General features: G+C 37.4%; 1 protein-coding gene across 1 annotated transcript in view; it reads right to left on the bottom strand.

Moving 5' to 3' along the window:
* LOC134671330 (uncharacterized) overlaps positions 1 to 20,740 on the bottom strand; it is a 123,626-nt gene that overhangs the window by 61,242 nt on the left and 41,644 nt on the right. Inside the window, exon 5 of the mRNA XM_063529158.1 lies at positions 11,709 to 11,858. Within this exon, the coding sequence (XP_063385228.1) occupies positions 11,709 to 11,858 (150 nt within the window). The remainder of the gene's footprint in view (positions 1 to 11,708; positions 11,859 to 20,740) is intronic.

Below are 20,740 nucleotides of genomic sequence, written 5' to 3' on the forward strand. Positions count from 1 at the left end.
TAGTGATTTTTGGGTTTTTATCATCAAATCAAGCATATACATCCAAAAGAGTGACATTTGATGAAGTGGAACTGCTGATGATGATCAGAACGGAACTCCTCAACGACGCATAGTTCACGGTTTGCGATTTGTCCTCTTCGTTATGTTTGTTAAGGAAGTTCAGTTTTTAATGCACATTTTTGTCAAGCTCGAGTTCTGATGATGGGATCCATGAGGAATCGAGAGAACTTCTCAAATCTTAAAGGCATGCGTATAGAGATTTTTGTATTTACATCAGAAAATTAAGCATTTTCATTAAAAACTGTCGCATTTGATGAAGTGGAACTGCTGATGATGATCAGAACAGAACTCTTCAACGACGCATAGTTCACGTTTCGAGATTTTTCCTCTTCGTTATGTTTGTTAAGCAAGTTAAGTTTTTAATGCACATTTTTGTCAAGCTCGAGTTCTGATGATGGGATCCATAAGGAATCGATGGAACTCCTCAAATATTAAAGGCATGCGTATAGAGATTTTTGTATTTACATCAGGAAATTAAGCATTTTCATTAAAAACTGTCGCATTTGATGAAGTGGAACTGCTGATGATGATCAGAACAGAACTCTTCAACGACGCATAGTTCACGTTTGGCGATTTTTCCTCTTCGTTATGTTTGTTAAGCAAGTTAAGTTTTTAAGCCACATTTTGTCAAGCTCGAGTTCTGATGATGGGATCTATAAGGAATCGAGGGAACTCCTCAAATATTAAAGGCATACGCATAGATTTTTTTGTATTTTCATCATAAAATCAAGCATTTACATTAAAAACTGTCGCATTTGATGAAATGGAACTGCTGATGATGACCAGAATAGAACTCTTCAACAACGCATAGTACACATTTGGTGATTACGAATTTCGATTTTGACTTGGACTGGGTCCCGGACTCGGACCCAGAACCGGACTCATACCCGGATCCGGTTCGGACTCGGACCCGGACCTGGACTCGAACCCGGGCTCGGACCCGGACTCGGACCCGGACTCAGACCCGGACTCGGACCCGGACCTTGACCCGGAAAACCACTAGGATACCTTAACTAAATAAACCACTATGATTACCTACCATAAAATGTGTAAGTATATAAGTATGATGATGCCAATCTTACTAGCCCCTCCCGCTTAAACCCCCGTACACCGCACCGCATGGGCCGTTAAGTGGGTTAGGTTAGGTTTGAACTGCGATCCTCACAGAACTGAACTGCTATCAGAGAAGTGGGTTAGGTTAGGCTAGAACTACGACCCTTACAGAAGCGAAATGCTAGTAAAAAAGTGGGTGGTTTTACCTCCTTTTCTACATAGTGTACCATCTACAATAATCTTTCACCGGCCCCCATAGAAGTCGGTTTTTTTTTCTTAAAAATTATTATTTTATCCATTACATTAGTCGTCCGATGGCTGTGTTTTTCACTGAATTATAAATAGACCGGTTTTTTGTGATTGTTAAAATTTTTGTAACTTAGAATTAATCTATTATGTATATAAATCAACATACTTAGTACTTAGGTCTAATAGTACATTATCGATAATTTTCGTGCAACACCAAATACCTACGAGTATCATGTAGCATATTTTACTCAAAATGTAAGTATATCACGTGTTTTTATGATAATATATCAGAAAATAGCTTTGTTTCTGACTATTGAGCAAACGAGATGATACTAGTATTTTCATAATGGAGAGGCGGAACACCTTGAAATCAAATTTTCATCTGATGTCAGTTAATATGACAAGGGAGACGTACAAAGAAACCCCTCGAAGTTTAGTAACTTTTATAAAGGCGATGGCGTGCGAGTGCCTACTTCAATTTTATGTTACTAACGCAACACGGAATCCCTTTGTATCTACTCGTATTGGTTATTCGAAATTCCAAACGTTCCAGAAATAATCATATTTCCACAAGCTATCTAGATTCTAGAAGCTAGATTCTATAAAATAAATCAGGTACCTATATTGTAAAAATTAATTTGTTGCGGGCTTAGATGCGTTCTTTCTTATATAAATTTTTCATCACATCAGGTAATTAATCAACATTCAATTTAAGAACGAGCTACGAGCGAGCGAGAATTTGTTGAGTGAGTTGAAGAAGTTAACCTACTTGGAGATATAAGAAAAACAAGAAGACTTTCGTATATAATAATATATTAAATCGAACAACACCGGTAAGTAAACGTGAGCGACCGAACGTCTACCATCGTACTACTAGCGACACATGGCCAGTTTCGGAACTAAACATAAAAACTAAAGTGCTGTCTATGACAGCAACCAAATCAGCCAATATCAAATTTCTATATTCAATACTCCCACTAAATTTGAAATGACTGATGCAACAGTACAATTACTCCCAGTGCATGTTTTAACTAAAACAAAACTATAAATCAACAACAGAACAACTTCTTGACTGTAAAACAAAGAAAATTACAATACTGAAAGTATTTGATCTCTAATGTTCATAAACTGAACAGCCGGTAAAGCCTTGGTAAAAATATCCGCAAGTTGTTCTGAACTAGGCACATATTTAATATCAATCAACTTTTGTTGGACCTTCTCACGAATGAAATTAAATTTTACATCTATGTGCTTACTTTTCTTATGAAACACTGGGTTATTTATCAGCTTTATGGCACTTTGATTGTCCATACACAAAGTTGTACAATTCATGTCAAAGTCTATGTCTTTAAAAAACTGCTTTAGCCATAAAAGATTTTTGGCTGCTTCACAACCAGCCAAAAATTCAGCTTCGCATGTCGATAAGGCCACACAGGGCTGCTTCTGACTAGCCCAAGAAATAGGCCCACCATTTAACATGAACAAGTAACCCGTAGTTGACTTTCTAGTGTCTAAATCCCCGGCATAATCTGAGTCTGAATAACCAACTAAGTCTGTCTGCTTTTCATACCTAATACAAACATCTTTTGTTTTTATAAGGTATTTGATTATTCTTTTTACTTGAGCTACATGCTGCAAACTAGGATTGTTAATATATCTACTTAAAACATTAACACCAAAGCATATGTCAGGCCTAGTTGCATTTGCCAAGAACAATAGCGAGCCAATAGCTTCACGATATGGAAAGTCAATCCTATCATTTTCAGTTTCATTTTTTTGAATAGGCACGTTAACATCAACAGGTGTATTGCATGCATTAGCAGTATTCATATTGAACTTACCTATTATCTGCTCAATATATCTTTTCTGATGGACACAGATAGCGCCATTGCTCTTGACAATTTCTAATCCTACATATTTGTTCAAATCAATTTCTTTAATTTGAAAACCTGTCTTCAAATGGCCAACAATCAGGTCCAAAACTCTAGTAGACTCAGACATAACCAGAGCGTCATCAACATACAAGACTAATAGTGCTTTCACTTTCTCAAAATTACCTACAAAAACACAACTATCTGCCTGCGACTGTTTGAAACCATATTTCACTAAAAAGTCTGTAAATTTCTTATTCCAGCATCTGGACGCTTGTTTCAGCCCATAGAGGGACTTCTCCAATTTGCATATCTTATTAGGTGCTGGTGCTTTAACACCTTCAGGCACTTCCATGAATATGTCCTCTTCTAGGACTCCATATAAGAATGCTGTTTTAACATCCAATTGTCTTATATTCCAATTCAATTGAGCAGCAATGCTTAGCAATATTCTAATTGATTCATATCTGGTGGTTGGTGAAAAAGTTTCATAGTAATCAAGACCTTGAATTTGTGTAAAGCCACGAGCACAAAGGCGGGCTTTATATCTCTCTACTTCACCATCTTTATTTCTCTTAATGTTGAAAACCCATTTAGACGTTATGGTTCTATGATCTTCTCGGTCAACAAAACTCCAGGTGTTATTCTCACGATGGGATTCCAGCTCTTCAGATATAGCTTTCAGCCATTCTTTACACTCTGGGCTGTTGATAGCATCATTATAAGTCACTGGTACATCTAAACTACCTGATAGATTCACTTCAAGATTACAATCTCTCCTGGATCTCAAGTTGTATGGCATGGCATGGCTTAAACTATCTTGTTCAATTTCATGAGGTGGTACATAAGTCTCATCCTGTTCATTCGCATCATCATAAGAGGTATCCACAGCATCATCAGCCTCTTCTTGTGCCACCCTTTCTATCTCAACTTGTTCAGAATTATTTTCACTTTCATCATCATCACCAAATTGAAGTGACACTTCTGCTTCACTTTTCTGAAAATTTGGTGTGTTATGTTCATCAAATATAACATTTCTTGACACAGTCACTCTTTTCGTTTCTGGGTTATACATCCTGTAATTTGTGTGTTCATATCCCACTAACATCAATTTCTGACTTTTGCTCTCTAGTTTTGTTCTTAATTGATCTGGTACATGAACATAACCCACACATCCAAACACTCTTACATGATCTAAACTTGGTTTCATATCAGTCCATAGTTCATAAGGTGTGACATTTGGGGTTTGACTTGACGATGTGCGATTCAATATATATACAGCACAACTAACTGCTTCTGCCCAAAGTTCAAGGGATATGTCACGAGCATATAGCATAGACCGAGCATTCTGCATAATCGTTCTCATCTCGCGTTCAGCCCTTCCATTCATTTCTGGTGTGTATGGTGCAGTCAATTCATGCATGATGCCTTCACTATCTAGATATTCTTTAAAAGCTATACTTTTAAATTCACCGCCATTGTCAGTGAGCAACACACGCACACTGTGCAAGAATCTATTCTTTATTATAGCATTGTACTTCTTGAAATATTCTAAAGCATCACTCTTGTTCTTAAGAAAGTACACATGTCTATAAGCAGTGGCAGCATCTTTGAATAATATGAAATATCTCATACCTTGTACTGAGGGCTCGCTCATGGGCCCACAGAGATCACTATAAACCATGTCACCTGGCTGCAGTGGACCTCTGCTGGACTTCTGGAATGGTCTCCGGGCTTGTTTTCCGTATGCACAACCCTCACACACAAAACTGTCACAATTAGTTAGGTCCACACCGTTTATCACATTATTCTTGCACATTTTCTGTATTTCTTTAATGTCCATGTGACCTAAACGTTCGTGCCACGTACGCAAGTCCGATTTTTGCACTAAGTTACACTGATTTAATACAGTCTTCACTTTTACTTCATATAAGTTATTTCCTTTTAAGGAAGCACACATTACTTTTTTACCATCCAGATAAATAAACGCATCAGAGTCTTTTTTCACAATTTCATAACCTTGTCTTGTTATCACACCTTCAGAGATCAAGTTTCGATGCATTTTAGGGGCATATAAAACATCTTTTAAGATACTGGTCTCCCACTGACCATCAACCCATTTATTCAACAAGATGTCTCCCTGTCCAGCAACTTCTACTACTTCCTTATTGCCCAATTTCAATGGGGAACCTCTGTACTCATGTATTTCTGTAAAATATTCCTTTTTGAAAGAAATATGGCCAGAAGCACCACTGTCCAGTAGCCACTTGTCATCTACATCGGGTTCTTTCCACTCACAGTGAGTAACATTGAAGGCTAACATGTCACTTTTTCCTTGACTTTTCTTCGTAGCTCGACATTCTTTTGCAAAGTGACCACGAACGCCACAGTTGTAACAAGGGTAACGATGCCCTTGTCCCTTACTTGAATCTTTCTTACTTGAACTAGGAGTTGAGTTAGAAGCGGTAACCTTTTTTTTTATCTGTTTTGAAACAAATAAAGCGGTTTCAACATTCTCTTCCACATTTAAACTCGCCTCCTCGTCCAGTAGACGTGCAGTCAAATTTATTATACTTTGTGATTTTGGATCAAGGGACATCCACGCTTGACGTAAAGATCTGAACTTCGGGGGAAGAGTACTCAAAATCTTCGTCATAATTGCAGTATCACTGATTGTCTCTCCACTCTCCTTGAGCTGTTTAGCCAAGCTTTCGACTTTAGCGATATGCTGTGCTATGCTATCCGTAGGGCTCATTTTGTATTGATAAAACCTCTCATGAATCATCATTTTCGTAAGCTCAGACTTTTGCTCATAGATAGATTCGAGTTTGGTCAATATTTCTAGTGCGGTCCCGCAATTTTCAATAAGCGCAATTTGGTTAAGATGCATGGCCGACGTCATGATAAACATCGCCATCCCATCATCTTTGTTCCATTTTGTGGCATCCGATTCCGGCTTAACCTCATTTATATCTAAACCTTTCGCTCGTAATGCGCACATAATTTGAAACTTCCATTGCTTGAAATTCGTTCCATCGAATTTTTCGACTTTTCCAGTAACCTCCATTTTTGTTCACACGCCGCCGTGTTTTGTTTTTTTCTTCGAGGCACTTTTTCACTGAATTTACTTTACCGTATAACTATTTCTTTGTTTAACTATCACTCGCGTGAGCAGACAGCCCATAACCACTTGGAGATATAAGAAAAACAAGAAGACTTTCGTATATAATAATATATTAAATCGAACAACACCGGTAAGTAAACGTGAGCGACCGAACGTCTACCATCGTACTACTAGCGACACATGGCCAGTTTCGGAACTAAACATAAAAACTAAAGTGCTGTCTATGACAGCAACCAAATCAGCCAATATCAAATTTCTATATTCAATAAACCTTACTACAAAGTATTTGAACATAAAAATATTTTAAATTGTTTTTATCAAGTAGAAACACTACTATATAATTATAAACTGAAATAAATGTCATATATTAAGAAAAAGTGACCAAGGCCTCCAGTAATTTTTTCTTAGTACTATATGACATTTATTTCAGTTTAGAAGTTAACCTTGTTGATTGATTGAAAAATTGAGCGTAGGTTATAATACTCGTGTTGAAACGCACTAACTAATATTTGGGTGGAATAATAGGTTTCATAGGAACAGATTTTGCCTGCTATACGTAAGGTCTGAAAAAAAATGAGTCACACCTTCTATTCATACCCAGTTTTTATCAGAATACAAATTTTATAGCCTCAAAAGTGGTGGTAACTATTTCGACCAAAATTAAATCTGAGTAGGTACTTATGCACTACATACTGAATGTATTGCGCCGTTTACTTACATATATTATTATTGTACCGCAATGTTTGATATCATATGAACCCTAGCATTTCGTAAGGAAAAGTTAATTAGGTACCACTAGTTTTGAGGTTAGAAAAACTCTAATCTTTATAAAAAAAACGGGGTATAGAGGTCTTTTAGTTTTAGAGGGACGTAAATGGCGTTTTACTTTAATATACAACACATACTTAAATATAAGATGTTTATTATGCTTACATAAATTTGGAGTCTGTGAAAGGAGTTGAAATTATAAATATGAACTAGATGAAAACCCGGCCACGCTCGGGTAAAATAAATAATAATAATAGGTAATACTCATTTTGAATTAAGTAACCTATCTCATCTCAGAAAACTTTAAATCCGTAACATACAATTATAACTCTAAAAATTTACTATTCCGATATATCTAAAAACAAATAATTATGTAATTAAAAAACCTAATCCGCTTTTCTGGTAGCAGTTCGGTTCTGTAAGGGTCACAGTTCTAACCTAACCTAACCCACTTCTGGTTGCAGTTTGGTTCTATAAGGAATTAAGGATCACAGTTCTAGCCTGACCCACTTTTCTGGTCGCAGATCGGTTCTGTGAAGGCTGCATTTATAACCTAGCCCACTTTCCAATCTCAAAAGAGGGAACCCTTTTGTACCTACCCTTCATGGCACTAAAGTGAAAGTATGGAAATTATGACTGCGATTTCATTCTTTAATATGAATGCCTATCCGTTAATATTCAATTCGTTCACAAAAAAAATAAAAAAAAACTGGATAAGTGCGAGTCGGATTCACCCACCAAGAACAGAACACTTTTTAGTAAGTATTTCTTGTTATAGCGGCAACAGAAATACATTATGTGTGAAAATTTCAACTGTCTAGCTATCACGGTTCATGAGATACAGCCTGGTGACAGACAGACAGACGGACAGTGGAGTAAACTGAAATAGAGGTTCCGTCACACCAGCGCGTTTTCAGAGCCGGGCCTGAGCGTTTTATATGAAAAAGTGGCGCGCCCCGCTCACGCGCCGCACGCCAAACGCGCCTGTGTGACGGAGCCTTAAATGTCATATACCTACTATTGTAAGAAAAACCGGCCAAGTGCGGTTCGGACTCGCGCACGAAGGGTTCCATACTTTTTAGTATTTGTTGTTATAGCGGCAACAGAAATACATCATCTGTGAAAATTTCAACTGCCTAGGCCTATCACGGTTCATGAGACAGACAGACGGACAATGAAGTACATCTGAAATAAATGTCATATACCTACTAAGAAAAACCGGCCAAGTGCGAGTCGGACTCGCTAATAGGTTCATAGGGTCATATCCAGCCTAGCATTGCATTGGCCCCGCTTAAATAAGTATTTTAAGAGTGTAATAGATTTGTAACCGGTCAGCAACGTGAGTCCCTTGGAGAAGCAGAGGTCTAGTCTAAACTCCCACTTACCATCGGCATTAACAGCCTTGTATGCTTATTTGCCACCAACATGTCATATTAAAACATATTAATAAAAATTTACTCGGTCAGCAATGTGAGTCCCTTGGAGAAGCAGAGGTCTTGTCTAAACTCCCACTTACCATCGGCATTAACAGCCTTGTATGCTTGTTTGCCACCAACATGTCATATAAAAACATATTAATAAAAATTTACTCATTTCATCAATCATATCCAGCCTACCATTGCATTGGCCCCGCTTAAATATTTTAAGAGTGTAATAGATTTGTAACCGGTCAGCAATGTGAGTCCCTTGGAGAAGCAGAGGTCTAGTCTAAACTCCCACTTACCATCGGCATTAACAGCCTTGTATGCTTGTTTGCCACCAACATGTCATATTAAAACATATTAATAAAAATTTACTCGGTCAGCAATGTGAGTCCCTTGGAGAAGCAGAGGTCTAGTCTAAACTCCCACTTACCATCGGCATTAACAGCCTTGTATGCTTGTTTGCCACCAACATGTCATATTAAAACATATTAATAAAAATTTACTAATTTCATCGGTCATATCCAGCCTAGCATTGCAGTGGCCCCGCTTAAATGTTTTAAGAGTGTAATAGATTTGTAACCGGTCAGCAATGCGAGTCCCTTGGAGAAGCAGAGGTCTAGTCTAAACTCCCACTTACCATCGGCATTAACAGCCTTGTATGCTTGTTTGCCACCAACATGTCATATTAAAACATATTAATAAAAATTTACTCATTTCATCGGTCATATCCAGCCTAGCATTGCATTGGCCCCGCTTAAATATTTCTTTAATTTGTTTTTAGCATTTGTTGTTATAGCGGCAACAGAAATACATCATTTGTGAAAATTGAAACTGTCTAGTTAATCTAGTTATCATGGTTCATGAGATCTTGAGATACAGCCTGGTGACAGACAGACGGACAGCAGAGTCTTAGTATTTAATAGGGTCCCGTTTTTACCCTTTGGGTATGGAACCCTAAAAAGTGACCAAGGCCTCCAGTGCCCCAGGCTGGAATCAAAGCAGCGTCCTCTGCTATCGCAGCAGGTGCCTGTGCCATTCTGCCACCGGGCCACGGCGGCATAGGTCGAATTTTTGAATACTAAACACAATACTCCCATGGAACGCTTTGAAGTTCAAATCTCGTTACGTTACGATGGCGTTTGCACTTTGCACTATGTTCGGTGACTATTTTTTATTGTTAACACACACAATACACTATTTAACAGGTTTTTATCACGTATTTTCGAATAAATTAGTAATTCAAAACACCCCAAAGCCGAATGGTTTGACGTCTAGGCAGTGTTGCAATCGTCTTAAAAGCCGTAACAGACTATCGCACGTTCTGGCTTAAAAAAAAATGTAATAATTATACCGGTATACATATCCATATGAAACGAAACTTAATGCAAATAATAACCATTATACATACCGGAGTCATCAAATAAACAGTAATATTCGTCTTGCTTTTTATTTAAAAAAAAAAGCGACCAACCTAACTTGTAAGCATGTTTGCAGTTTCTAAACGCAACAAACGCTGTCAAATGACAATCAACAAATTGAACATTTGCATTCTTTGTCGAAATTTTTTCACTTTTAAATGCAAAATACTCGACAATACGAATTTTGCGGATACATGTTCTCGATTCAAAAGTGATATTTTTTCAAGCTCTTTCGATTGAGCATAATTTCATTTAGGTCTACCGTCAGAGCGGCTCACGATTATTTATAAAGATAACATGACAGTTTCATTTCATTCAGGCGCAAAGCTAAAATGCAAATATAATAAATAGCGTCATCTACAAAAAATATGAGACACTTGGCGTTATATGGACTCTCTTTTTTAATTTTTCTTTTTTAATACGCACAGGAATAGCATACTACCTACTTACCCAAAAACAATCGAGCTATATTTATTTTAAGTCAAGATTATTTGTATATAGAGAAAGATATATTATATCCAACCAAAATAACAAATATAAACCAAGTAATCTTTGTTGTTCATCCCTTATCATTGTGTAATGTGACAGGAAAAGAATCACCAGCCTACGTATTCCATACCTGCCTAAACCGCTACAATTGTATCTACTGAAGTATGATTGATGCGTTATAGACTAAATATAAAATAACAGGGTATTGCGTTAGTTACTACTTATTAAAAGAATAGGTAATTATCATCTTCTGCCGATAACATGCCCTCAATATTTCTGCATGTAAAGATAGGCTCCCGTTCTGGTGCCTTGTGTATGTCTTTTTGTAGTTTAAGTGTTATTTTTGTTATCCTAAAACACGCCAGAGATGTAGGCCTTTCGGCTTTTCTATCCTCAGCAACACTTTTAGCCTCGTTTCAGTTGAGTCCAATTGCAGCTCGTCCTCGATTTTTTTTTTAAATTATGAATGGGCTTACTTGTGGCCACAGACTAGCCGAGGCGTAGACGTGGCCTACGATGGAGCGAGCTCGCCCAGAATGTGCCTGTTCACTCTTGATTTGAAGGTTGCCGGGTTATAAGAACACGGAAATATAGACGCCGGCAAGGAATTCCATTCCTTGGCAGTGCGCATAAGGAAAGTAGAAGCAAAGCGCTTCGTGCGAATTGGTGGAATATCTACCAAGTAAGGATGGAAACCGGCCGTGCGTCTAAAAGTCCGATGGTAGAATGGGGACGGTGGAATGAGCTCGTGTAGCTCTTGGGCACACTCCCCGAAGTGCAACCTGTAGAATACCGACAGGCTGGCGACTTTCCGCCGATGGGCCAAAGACTGAAGCTTAGCCGTTAGCTTCTTGTCGCCAATCATCCTCCTGGCTCTGCGCTCCACTGAGTCCAAAGCGGCGAGTTGGTATTTAGCTGAGCCATCCCACAGGTGGCTGCAATACTCCATACACGACCGGACTCGATGGAACGCCGCCATATCATTCAGTAGGAGCATTCCATGAAATTGACTACCGTTGTCCCGTACAAGCGCGAATTTTCTGAAGATTTGTAGGTAAGTACACGAATTTTTTTTCCGTAAGTAATAGTTAAAAATTACCCAAAAAAAATTTAATACATGAAATAAAATGCGTTTGTACTAAACAGCTCGTGGAATGCTTGTCCATTAATTTGCACATTTGACCAAGCGAGTTTACTCCCTTGGGATATCAGGAACGTAACTGATTGATCACATTTTGTATATTTAACTCACCATTGTCTGCGTTGTCCCGATCTGGGCCGCTGTCGTGCTCCGATTCCGACTCGTCCCAGATGGTGTCGGTCGTTATCTTCTGCCGCGAGCACTCGATCCAGTACCCCGGCGTCGGGATCAGGCTGTGTGGGTACTCTTCGCAGAATTCATCTGTAAATGGGAAATCGTATTAAGATCGCCTCCAGAATCTCGCTAGCTAAATAGACATGAAATTGACAAATAAATTATAGGAATAGCAAAGAAAAAATAGTGAATAGAATCAGGCGTTACTTTGCGGTTTTGGTTTTTGGAATTTTGGTTTTAATCAAAGAAAAAATAGTCACGAATATATGTCGATAAAATGATATCGATAAGTAAGATATTGCACTTACTACCCCCCCTACACAAATGTGATACTCGTATTTGTTTAGGGGTCACATTATGCAGTTCCCTGTACATGATTATCTTGTGCGAAAATACGTCCCTATAATCCTAGAATTTCAGACCATTTTTTTTAAGATCGATCGTCACTCCAGTGCTCTTTTAAATTATACTTATATATTCAAGAAAATATTCATAAAGTCGGACCTAGAAAAGTCTGAAGCGGATTTGATAGTGCAGTGTCAGTGTTATTTATACGTCATAATTTCATAGAAGTTTGACGTGTCAAATAACACGTGCACTGCGTGGGCTATCAAATCCGCTGCAGACTTTTATTGCTCTAACTCTATCAGGTGTCACGAACATCTTTTAGAACAAATCTCATAGTTCAGTAAATAGTCTAATAACATATGTACGAGTACGAGTATCAACAATATAATTATACAACACATAGACTATGACTGTGTATACAGGACAGAACAAACCCGTAATTCAAAAACTTCCATTGTACTCGGATTGTTAGAATAATGAAAAGGGAGGATACATCCGGCGGTAGAAGCGCTACCGGCCACTTCCGGGCGGCGTGGCGAGCCTTTTCAGGCTTCATTAAAAACAAACCTCTTGAGCGTCTTTTTACGATAATTTTGACATGAGGGTCAATTTAATGTACCTACAGTGGAAGCATCCTGCTTTTCACAGGAAAAAGGAAAAGAAAAATATCGAAAACATAATAAAAAATCCAAATATAGGTATATATCAAATCCAAAACTCAAAATTAATTCCAATTGTAAACAAATAAAAAAAATGGTTTTGTGCCTAAAAAAACGACCTTTTCCACGTTTAAGTATCCAAAATAACAAAAATGGGGAAAAAACTTAATAGTAAATATATCACTATAAATTTTTGAGAAAATAATGTAAATAATAGTACCTACTTACAGTGTTCCTTAAATACAAGTTGCCAAAATTGCAACGAAATTGTTGGATGTACGCTAAATGGTACTAAAACAGTTTAATTTACATTACGCCCTTTTCCTAATAAGATGAACCATAAAAAAGAGGCGTAAGGGATGCCCTTCTTAAAAACAGTCGTGTTTTTGGCGTAAAGGACATGCTATTTTCGTAAATAAGCATTGTATTATAAGTTGAAGCAATCAGTTTAAAAGAGCTCAAAAAGTATAGGCCACATACAGGCATCAGTTTATTCAAACAAACAAAAAAGTTACAATTTTTTTCTCAAAACAAAACAGTTTTTTGGCTCTCCTGAAAAATCGCGTTTTGTCCGTTAAGCCCTTTAAGCCAACGGTAGTCGTTATATTAAAGGAAAAAATGGAAAAATTTCCGCTGTCGGCAGGACTTGGAATACCGCTCACAGACGTATATGCTTGTTAAAAAAATGGCTCAAAAATATTTTAGGTAAATTCACTGCAAAACTACATGTGTAAATTCTGCACCACTTCATTCTTCTTTTCTTCCTCTTCAGTGTTGGTATAAAGCGGCACAGTTCACTGTAAGGTAGAACACCAAACTCTAATCAATATGCTTGGCGTTCATACTTAGAGTGAACTGTACATCGCCGTATCTTCTTTCTTGCGATTGATTTTGTTGTTCTTCTTTCTTCATATATATACCCTATTCTATAATCATTTTTGCTATAGTTCTAAATGGCGAATAATAATACCCCAGGGTTTTGGGTGCGGGAAAATTTTACATCGGCCAATAAAATTGGTAATAAATGTAAAACAGAAACTATTTTAACATTTCTAAGAACATATGGAGCTTTGGAGCTAATTGGAGCTATTTGTAAATGGTAATTATTTTACAGTAAATAAAGTACAATACAATACACATTTTACAATACATGATTTCATTCCTCCACCTAAAACCTTCCGTGTAACCAGACAATATTTTTATACTATTGTTATTGCAGCTCTTGATATTTTTTGTAATAGGCAAATCAAATTCAAAGGATTTACGATTCATGGGAAACATATAGGTACAAATAGTCATGACAATATGATTATGATAGCGTTACTCCATTATTATTTATTGTTATATCACTGATTAATTGCTAGGTAGACATTAAATAGAAAGAATATCACTTATAATTAGTCAATTAATTTTCATCATTCTATAGTAAATAATTCGATTACAATATTTACTTGTAATATGAACATTTAAGTAGTGGTACAATGTTAAAGTAACATGTTAACTTACCCTACGACGAAAAAGGCAACTCTCGTGATGTCAATTTGATACAAAAACTATTTGGCTAAATATTCCACTGAGGTAGGTATTATAGGATTACGTGCCAAAAGCAGCGCCGCAATTAAAGGTTTATCTTGAACAACGAGCGAATAAAAGCACTTAATAAAAAGATGTTAGAAGACATTAAGACGCAATTTTCGCAGTAAAGTTTAAATATTCAGGATTAAAGTGCGAGAATTGGTCTGCGTGAAGATAAGGTACTGCAGTTATATTATATACGTACAATAATACCTATCTACAGTTAAATAACTAATTTATAAAATGTACGGGCCCTATAGTAAAAGTACAACTAAATTAAACCACGATTCATCAAAAGCGCAATAGCAATGCGCGTGTTTACGAGTATAAATGGTAAAAATGAGTATTGAAATTAGGTACGAGTACATTACATACTTAGTATTAGATGTCATATTGTGGCCTAATAATATTGCATGAAATTGACTGTAAAATTACTCAGCAAACAGCAAACCTACAATCAGCAAGTGTTAAATTGTATGAAATATATATGTGGCGTTCCACGGGTAAAGTTACCTTATGGCGGTTGGTGCTTACGCTATTATTAACGCCGCTCCAATATTATTGCGGCGCTATGTGACGTAAGCGCCAACCGCCATAGAGTACCTTTTTCCGTGGAACGTCACATATATTTCCATCAAAACGTGACTTTTTAATTGCTGTAGGTAGAGTGGTTTTGAGTCAGTACTTACTAGCAATGATCATAGAAAACTGATTTTTAGTTGACACTAACATCAGATTCAGGAGTCATCACGGTCATCAAGAAGTTGATACCACGGAGATTGCACGACCCCCAGCAATGAGTAACACGACGACGCGACTCCGTGCATTCTTATTTGCGATTTGTTAGATGTATTTTCCGATATTTTTTTTTCTTGTATAATAAATTCCGATCGTCTTTTTTCCCTGTATAAAAATTTCCGCACGCCTTTTTTCCCTATAGATATATTTCCTGGTATATTTTTTTTCTTGTATATATAAATCTGAACGCCTTCTTTCCGTATAGACATATTTTCCGATAGATTTATTTTCTTATACACAAATATCTGAACGCCTTCTTTCCCTGTATTTTTTTAACATAATGCAATATTTTATAGTCCTTAATTTTACTAGGGGACAAATTCCCGGCTGTCTTTTTTCCTGATCAGAAATTTTAAAATAGATATGATTCTTGATAGAAAATTATATAATATGTATTCGCATGTTCGCAATTTTGCCCGTTTACGTTACTACCTACTTACACTACAACATAAAAGTTGATACAGATGTAGTGCATAATTACTTTCCATCGTGTTTTATCGAAAAAGTTCGTATTTAGCGTGCTGTTTCAGTCAGCGTCCAAAGGCCCTGTTTCTAGAAAGCTTGTTAGTAAGTAGGTACCTAATATTACTTGCGGTAGTCTCTTTTCTATTGCGTTATTTGACACATGTCACTCACAACAGCAATACCTACAACGTAAAATGTCTTGCACATCGAAATTACAAAGGAAGACAATTGCACTGCGAACATTAATTTACGTTCTACGTCTATTTCTTTTTAAATTTAGGGTTGGCCGGACACCACCGTTATTAATCGGTAGTCGTCTAAGTAAATCGATATGAATTTTTCATTTTTCTTCTAATAAAAATAAGGAAAAGGTGGATAATTAACTGTAAATATGGATATATTTATCGTCACCTAACAGACAACAAATTTGACACAGAAATAACATAAATAAAATTTAAAATAGATCCCCAGTCAGTTTAGATTTTGACGATGCGTGCGACCTACTCGGTCGGTGTATTAAATGCATTTACCTTGAGGAAAAACCATGTAATTCTAGCTTTATTTAAATATCAAATAAAAATTCATTATACGTCACAATTCGATACCTCAGTCTAGGTGCCATCCAGTCGTAATCGCTTGCTGTGACAATCGATTTGTGTTAGTTACATCTCTATAAACGTCAGTCATAATTAGAGTTGCACCGGATATCCGGTATCCGGCCTATCCGGCCAGTATTTAACTATCCGGCCAGATACCGGATAGTGACCTACTATCCGGACGGATACCGGATAGTAAATTTGCTAGATTTCGGAGTAAACAAATTGGATTTAAGAAACAGACACGGTCATAATCGTACTTGTTAATTATTTTAAAACAATTTAATAATTCCATTGACTTGCACGCGCAGTCATTTCGAATCTAGAAATGAGTCCGCGCGAACGTTCACTAGGAAACAGGTCAAACCTGCAGAATGCGCACCTGAAAAACCGAAATGTAGGTATAGTTCCGCTGGCCGAATATCCGGCGGCCGGATACCGGATATTCGGCTGATGGTCAGGCCGAATATCCGGTATCCGGTATCCGGCCAAACAACTATCCGTTGCATCTCTAGTCATAATGTGTCAAATAAGAGTGACATTCCATTTCCAACTGCAGCTGCAATACTGTTCATTTTACTATGGAAACGCGTCGCTGTCATTGTCTATTTCCATAGTAAAATGAACAGTATTGCAGCTGCAGTTGGAAATGGAATGTCACTTTCATGCAAATAAGAATGCACGGAGTATAACATCAGGTAACTGTTAATCATGTTACATTTTGTTATTAGTAAAAGTGCTTAGGAAAATATTAATAGCAGAAGCAGTAATCCTCTTATTGGTGGAGACCGAAGAATCGAGCGCTACTCCAAAAGGATTAAAAACAGTTCCTCGATACAACTCAGAAAGGAATTAAATGCCTCGCCATAATAGTTTTAATGGGCGCTTTGAGAGGTTTCGAGTTGCGAGTTGCCGGGAAATGGAGACTTAATAGAAAGTCGCTGAATTTACCGAAGTCAGCGCTGCTACTAAATTCATGTACTCGTAATGGCTGGAACCATAATACAAGATCTGGAGGCCGATTCTGCTTAATTAGTCCAAATTGTTATGACACGAGGATACGACCTTGAAACGGCTAGCAGCGCACTTTATTGGAGATGACTAATTACAGGCCTCTGATTGCCTTTCACGCTCACCAAGGTTAAGGTTAAAAAAACCGGTCAAGTGCGAGTCGAACTTGCGTCCCAAGCAAGGGTTCCGTACATAAGTCCAACTCACGCTTGACTGCACATTTCTAATAGGTTTTCCTGTAATGTATAGGTAAAATTTTTGTTTATTTTTTTCAAAATTTTAGGCCCAGTAGTTTCAGAGAAAATGGGGGGGGGGGGGGGTGGTCGGACAGACAGACAGACGCACGAGTGATCCTATAAGGGTTCCGTTTTTTTCTTTTTGATGTACGGAGCTCTAAAAACATCCATCATGTAGGATGACGTACGTAGTAATTTGTAAGATGTCCCCCTTTCCCCCAAATGTATACTGCATTCATTTATAATATGGGCCTAATTCTTCCAGCCTGAATAAACGGACGCACGGTACCTATGCACGTAACAAGGGCACTCAAAGTCTTATAGTCGTTGAATTTTAATGCTCCGTAAGCACCTCCGAGCTGTAAGTTAGGAGTGCATTCACAATGCTTGCGCGGAAGAGTTGATTTTTCGGGTTTGGGTCAAAAACATTCTGCGTTCGCGTCTTTCCTGTAGACATACACAAGAGTTAAGGGCTATAAAGGTTAATTTTCTTATTTAACCCTTATCCACGTGAAAAGGTCCTCCTTTTATTTAGAGAACTATGATAAAATCATTACTTACATGCCCACAAGCTGTTAACTATTGCCCACAGGAGAGAAAACTAGCGTGTTCGCGCGAACTGTACATTTTATCACAGTTCTCTGAATAAAAGGAGGAGCTTTTCACGTGGATAAGGGTTAAATAAGAAAATTAACCTTTATAGCCCTTAACTCTTGTGTATGTCTACAGGAAAGGCGCGAACACAGAATGTTTTTGACCCGTTTGGATCTGACGTGATTTTGAAATCCGTAAAATAGACGATCTTTAGGTATACTAAGCGAAACCAAAATATTGATAATTCGTGTAGGACTGTACGACATAGTTTATACAATAGATTTTTCAATAAAATATTGTGTTATGGTATGCGGCATTATGCCCACATAGGCCAACTCTGCTCTAGTTTATTCTCGTCAGAAAAAAGCTTATTGTTTCAAAACTGAATACAAAACCGATTATACACTTAAAAGTCGTAACTACTCGTAACAGAGTATTTTTGTTGAAGCTTGTAATAAATATGGGATAATCAAACACAGATCTACCTGGCTACTCTTGGTACCTTAAGGCTTGTGTAAGGGCTTGTGCAGAAATTAGTTTTTTTCAGCTACTTTTTGACCACCCCTTGTCCCGCTATGACCCCCATAACCACTTTTTATTATACTCCCAAACGTGATCTATCGTAACTTTTTCGTGATCCCCTCTCCCAATCGAACCTCGCGTGATTTGTGCACAAACCCTAAGTACTTGTATGACAATATACTCGGCGTACTGCAATTGATAGATCAATATCAGCCCATGTCTTTCAATTCTCTAAAATGTTCAATCCCAGTTAAGACTTTAGCCTTATTTCTGTTGTTCCGTCCCTGCCGATGGTTCGTGTACCGATCGTTCAAAATAACTTAATGCCCATATTTTAATCCCCGGCTCTACCCTTTTAATCAGGCTTTCGCCATTTCGCCATACTTGGGTAATTCTATTTAAAGTTGTACAGTCGAGTTCACCAACATCTGTACAAGCTAATGTTCCAAAAATATATTTACACGCTTCGAAGATACTGATAATAAATATATTTAGAATGTTGGCTTGTACAGTCAACGGTAAAAATATGGGTGTAGACAACTTACTCAAAAATATGTCCCATAGTTCTTAATTCACTGACATAACAGTTATGGGACATATTTTTGAAATGATTTGTATACCCATATTTTTACCGTTGACTGTACTCGACCGTAACTACCTTTTTTTAAATTTGGGAAATGTTATCTTGTATCTACATAGAATCAGTAGCTCTTTCGATCCTTACTCGTACCGTTTCGTTACCATTTTTCTTAGACTTTATATGACAGTGACGGAATAGAAGGCACGAAAAATATATGGAAAATTTGGGACCCTCTTCATTTCAATTATGTATTAGGATCGAAAGAGCTCAGGATTCTAAGCAGAAATTAAGATAAAAATTCTCAAATTTAAATAAAAAGTTCAAACAAAACAAAATGACCCACCTATTTGTACTGCTATTTGTATTATCCACGATTCTGTTCAATAATTATACCACCACTCTTCGCAAGCATTCCTAATATCGATTACTGATTTAAGTTGTATCTAGACGAGACAATTTTTCGCCAATCTGATGAATTTCTCCGATCGAACAGGGCCGTGCGGACGCAAATACCAATTTGATTCCCCGATCACATCAGCAGGTGCGGACACAAAAATGCCAATTTTCATAGTAACAAATTGGTGATTTAATTTGTGTACGTGTGGACGCTAGATGAGATTGACCAATTATTTTCCTGAACAAATCAACCGATTTCGTCAGTCCCGTCTGGATACCCCTTTAACCGGAGCCTTCGCCTCGCACGCTCCTGGTAGGCGATGGGAACGAGCTCCCAGATAAATGCTTACAATCAAATCCAATACTGTAAAGGTGAATGGACTTCAGTGCTAGCATACCCAACAAGCCGACCAAGAAACAAGTTTTTCCAATAACTCTGAGCTCAATAAGATTATTGTTATAATTTTCTTTAGTACAGGTACAAGAAATAACTATTGTTGTTATTGTTACGTCACAGTATCGACGAATTCATTTTCGTTTCTTTATTTGAACGAACGTGACGTCGAGTTTTATTACGTTGGAAATCTAAGATCATAATAATGTAACTAGTAGCATCTTCTTACTCTAGGTAGTTAGTATGGGTTAAAAATTTTTACTGTAGCTTGATATTGATATTCAGTTTACTAAGAAATTTAAAACACCAATATATAAATGTGTTTGAACAATGAACATACGCTGACAGTCCTTACCAGTTCTTGTATTATACATGTCGGCGGCCGATCGTAAGATCAGGCAGATCGTAATGTTCCTGTGTAATGATTTGACGATAGTCACATTAAACCAATATATAGGTAGGATAGGTTCGTTAGGTTGCTTCAGATGCCCGAAGGGCAAGCTGCCCAGAAATAGGAGCCCCGCGTGGCGGGGCTCCGTCGAGTCAGGGATCGAGTCAAAGGTTTTCACGTTTCACGATATGCCTAGGGATTTCACGATATGCCTGATCATACGATCGGCCGGTGACATACATATATCAATATCAACTAACAAGTGATGTTCATGATACATATTTCATCATCATCATCATCATCATCTCAGCCATAAGACGTCCACTGCTGAACATAGGCCTCCCCCTTACATATTTGCTAATTAGATAATCTGCTTTTTAGACTACTATAGTTCGTTTTTTTTA

The sequence above is a fragment of the Cydia fagiglandana genome, chromosome 15, assembly GCF_963556715.1.
Source record: "Cydia fagiglandana chromosome 15, ilCydFagi1.1, whole genome shotgun sequence".
In the NCBI taxonomy this organism is placed as follows: domain Eukaryota; kingdom Metazoa; phylum Arthropoda; class Insecta; order Lepidoptera; family Tortricidae; genus Cydia; species Cydia fagiglandana.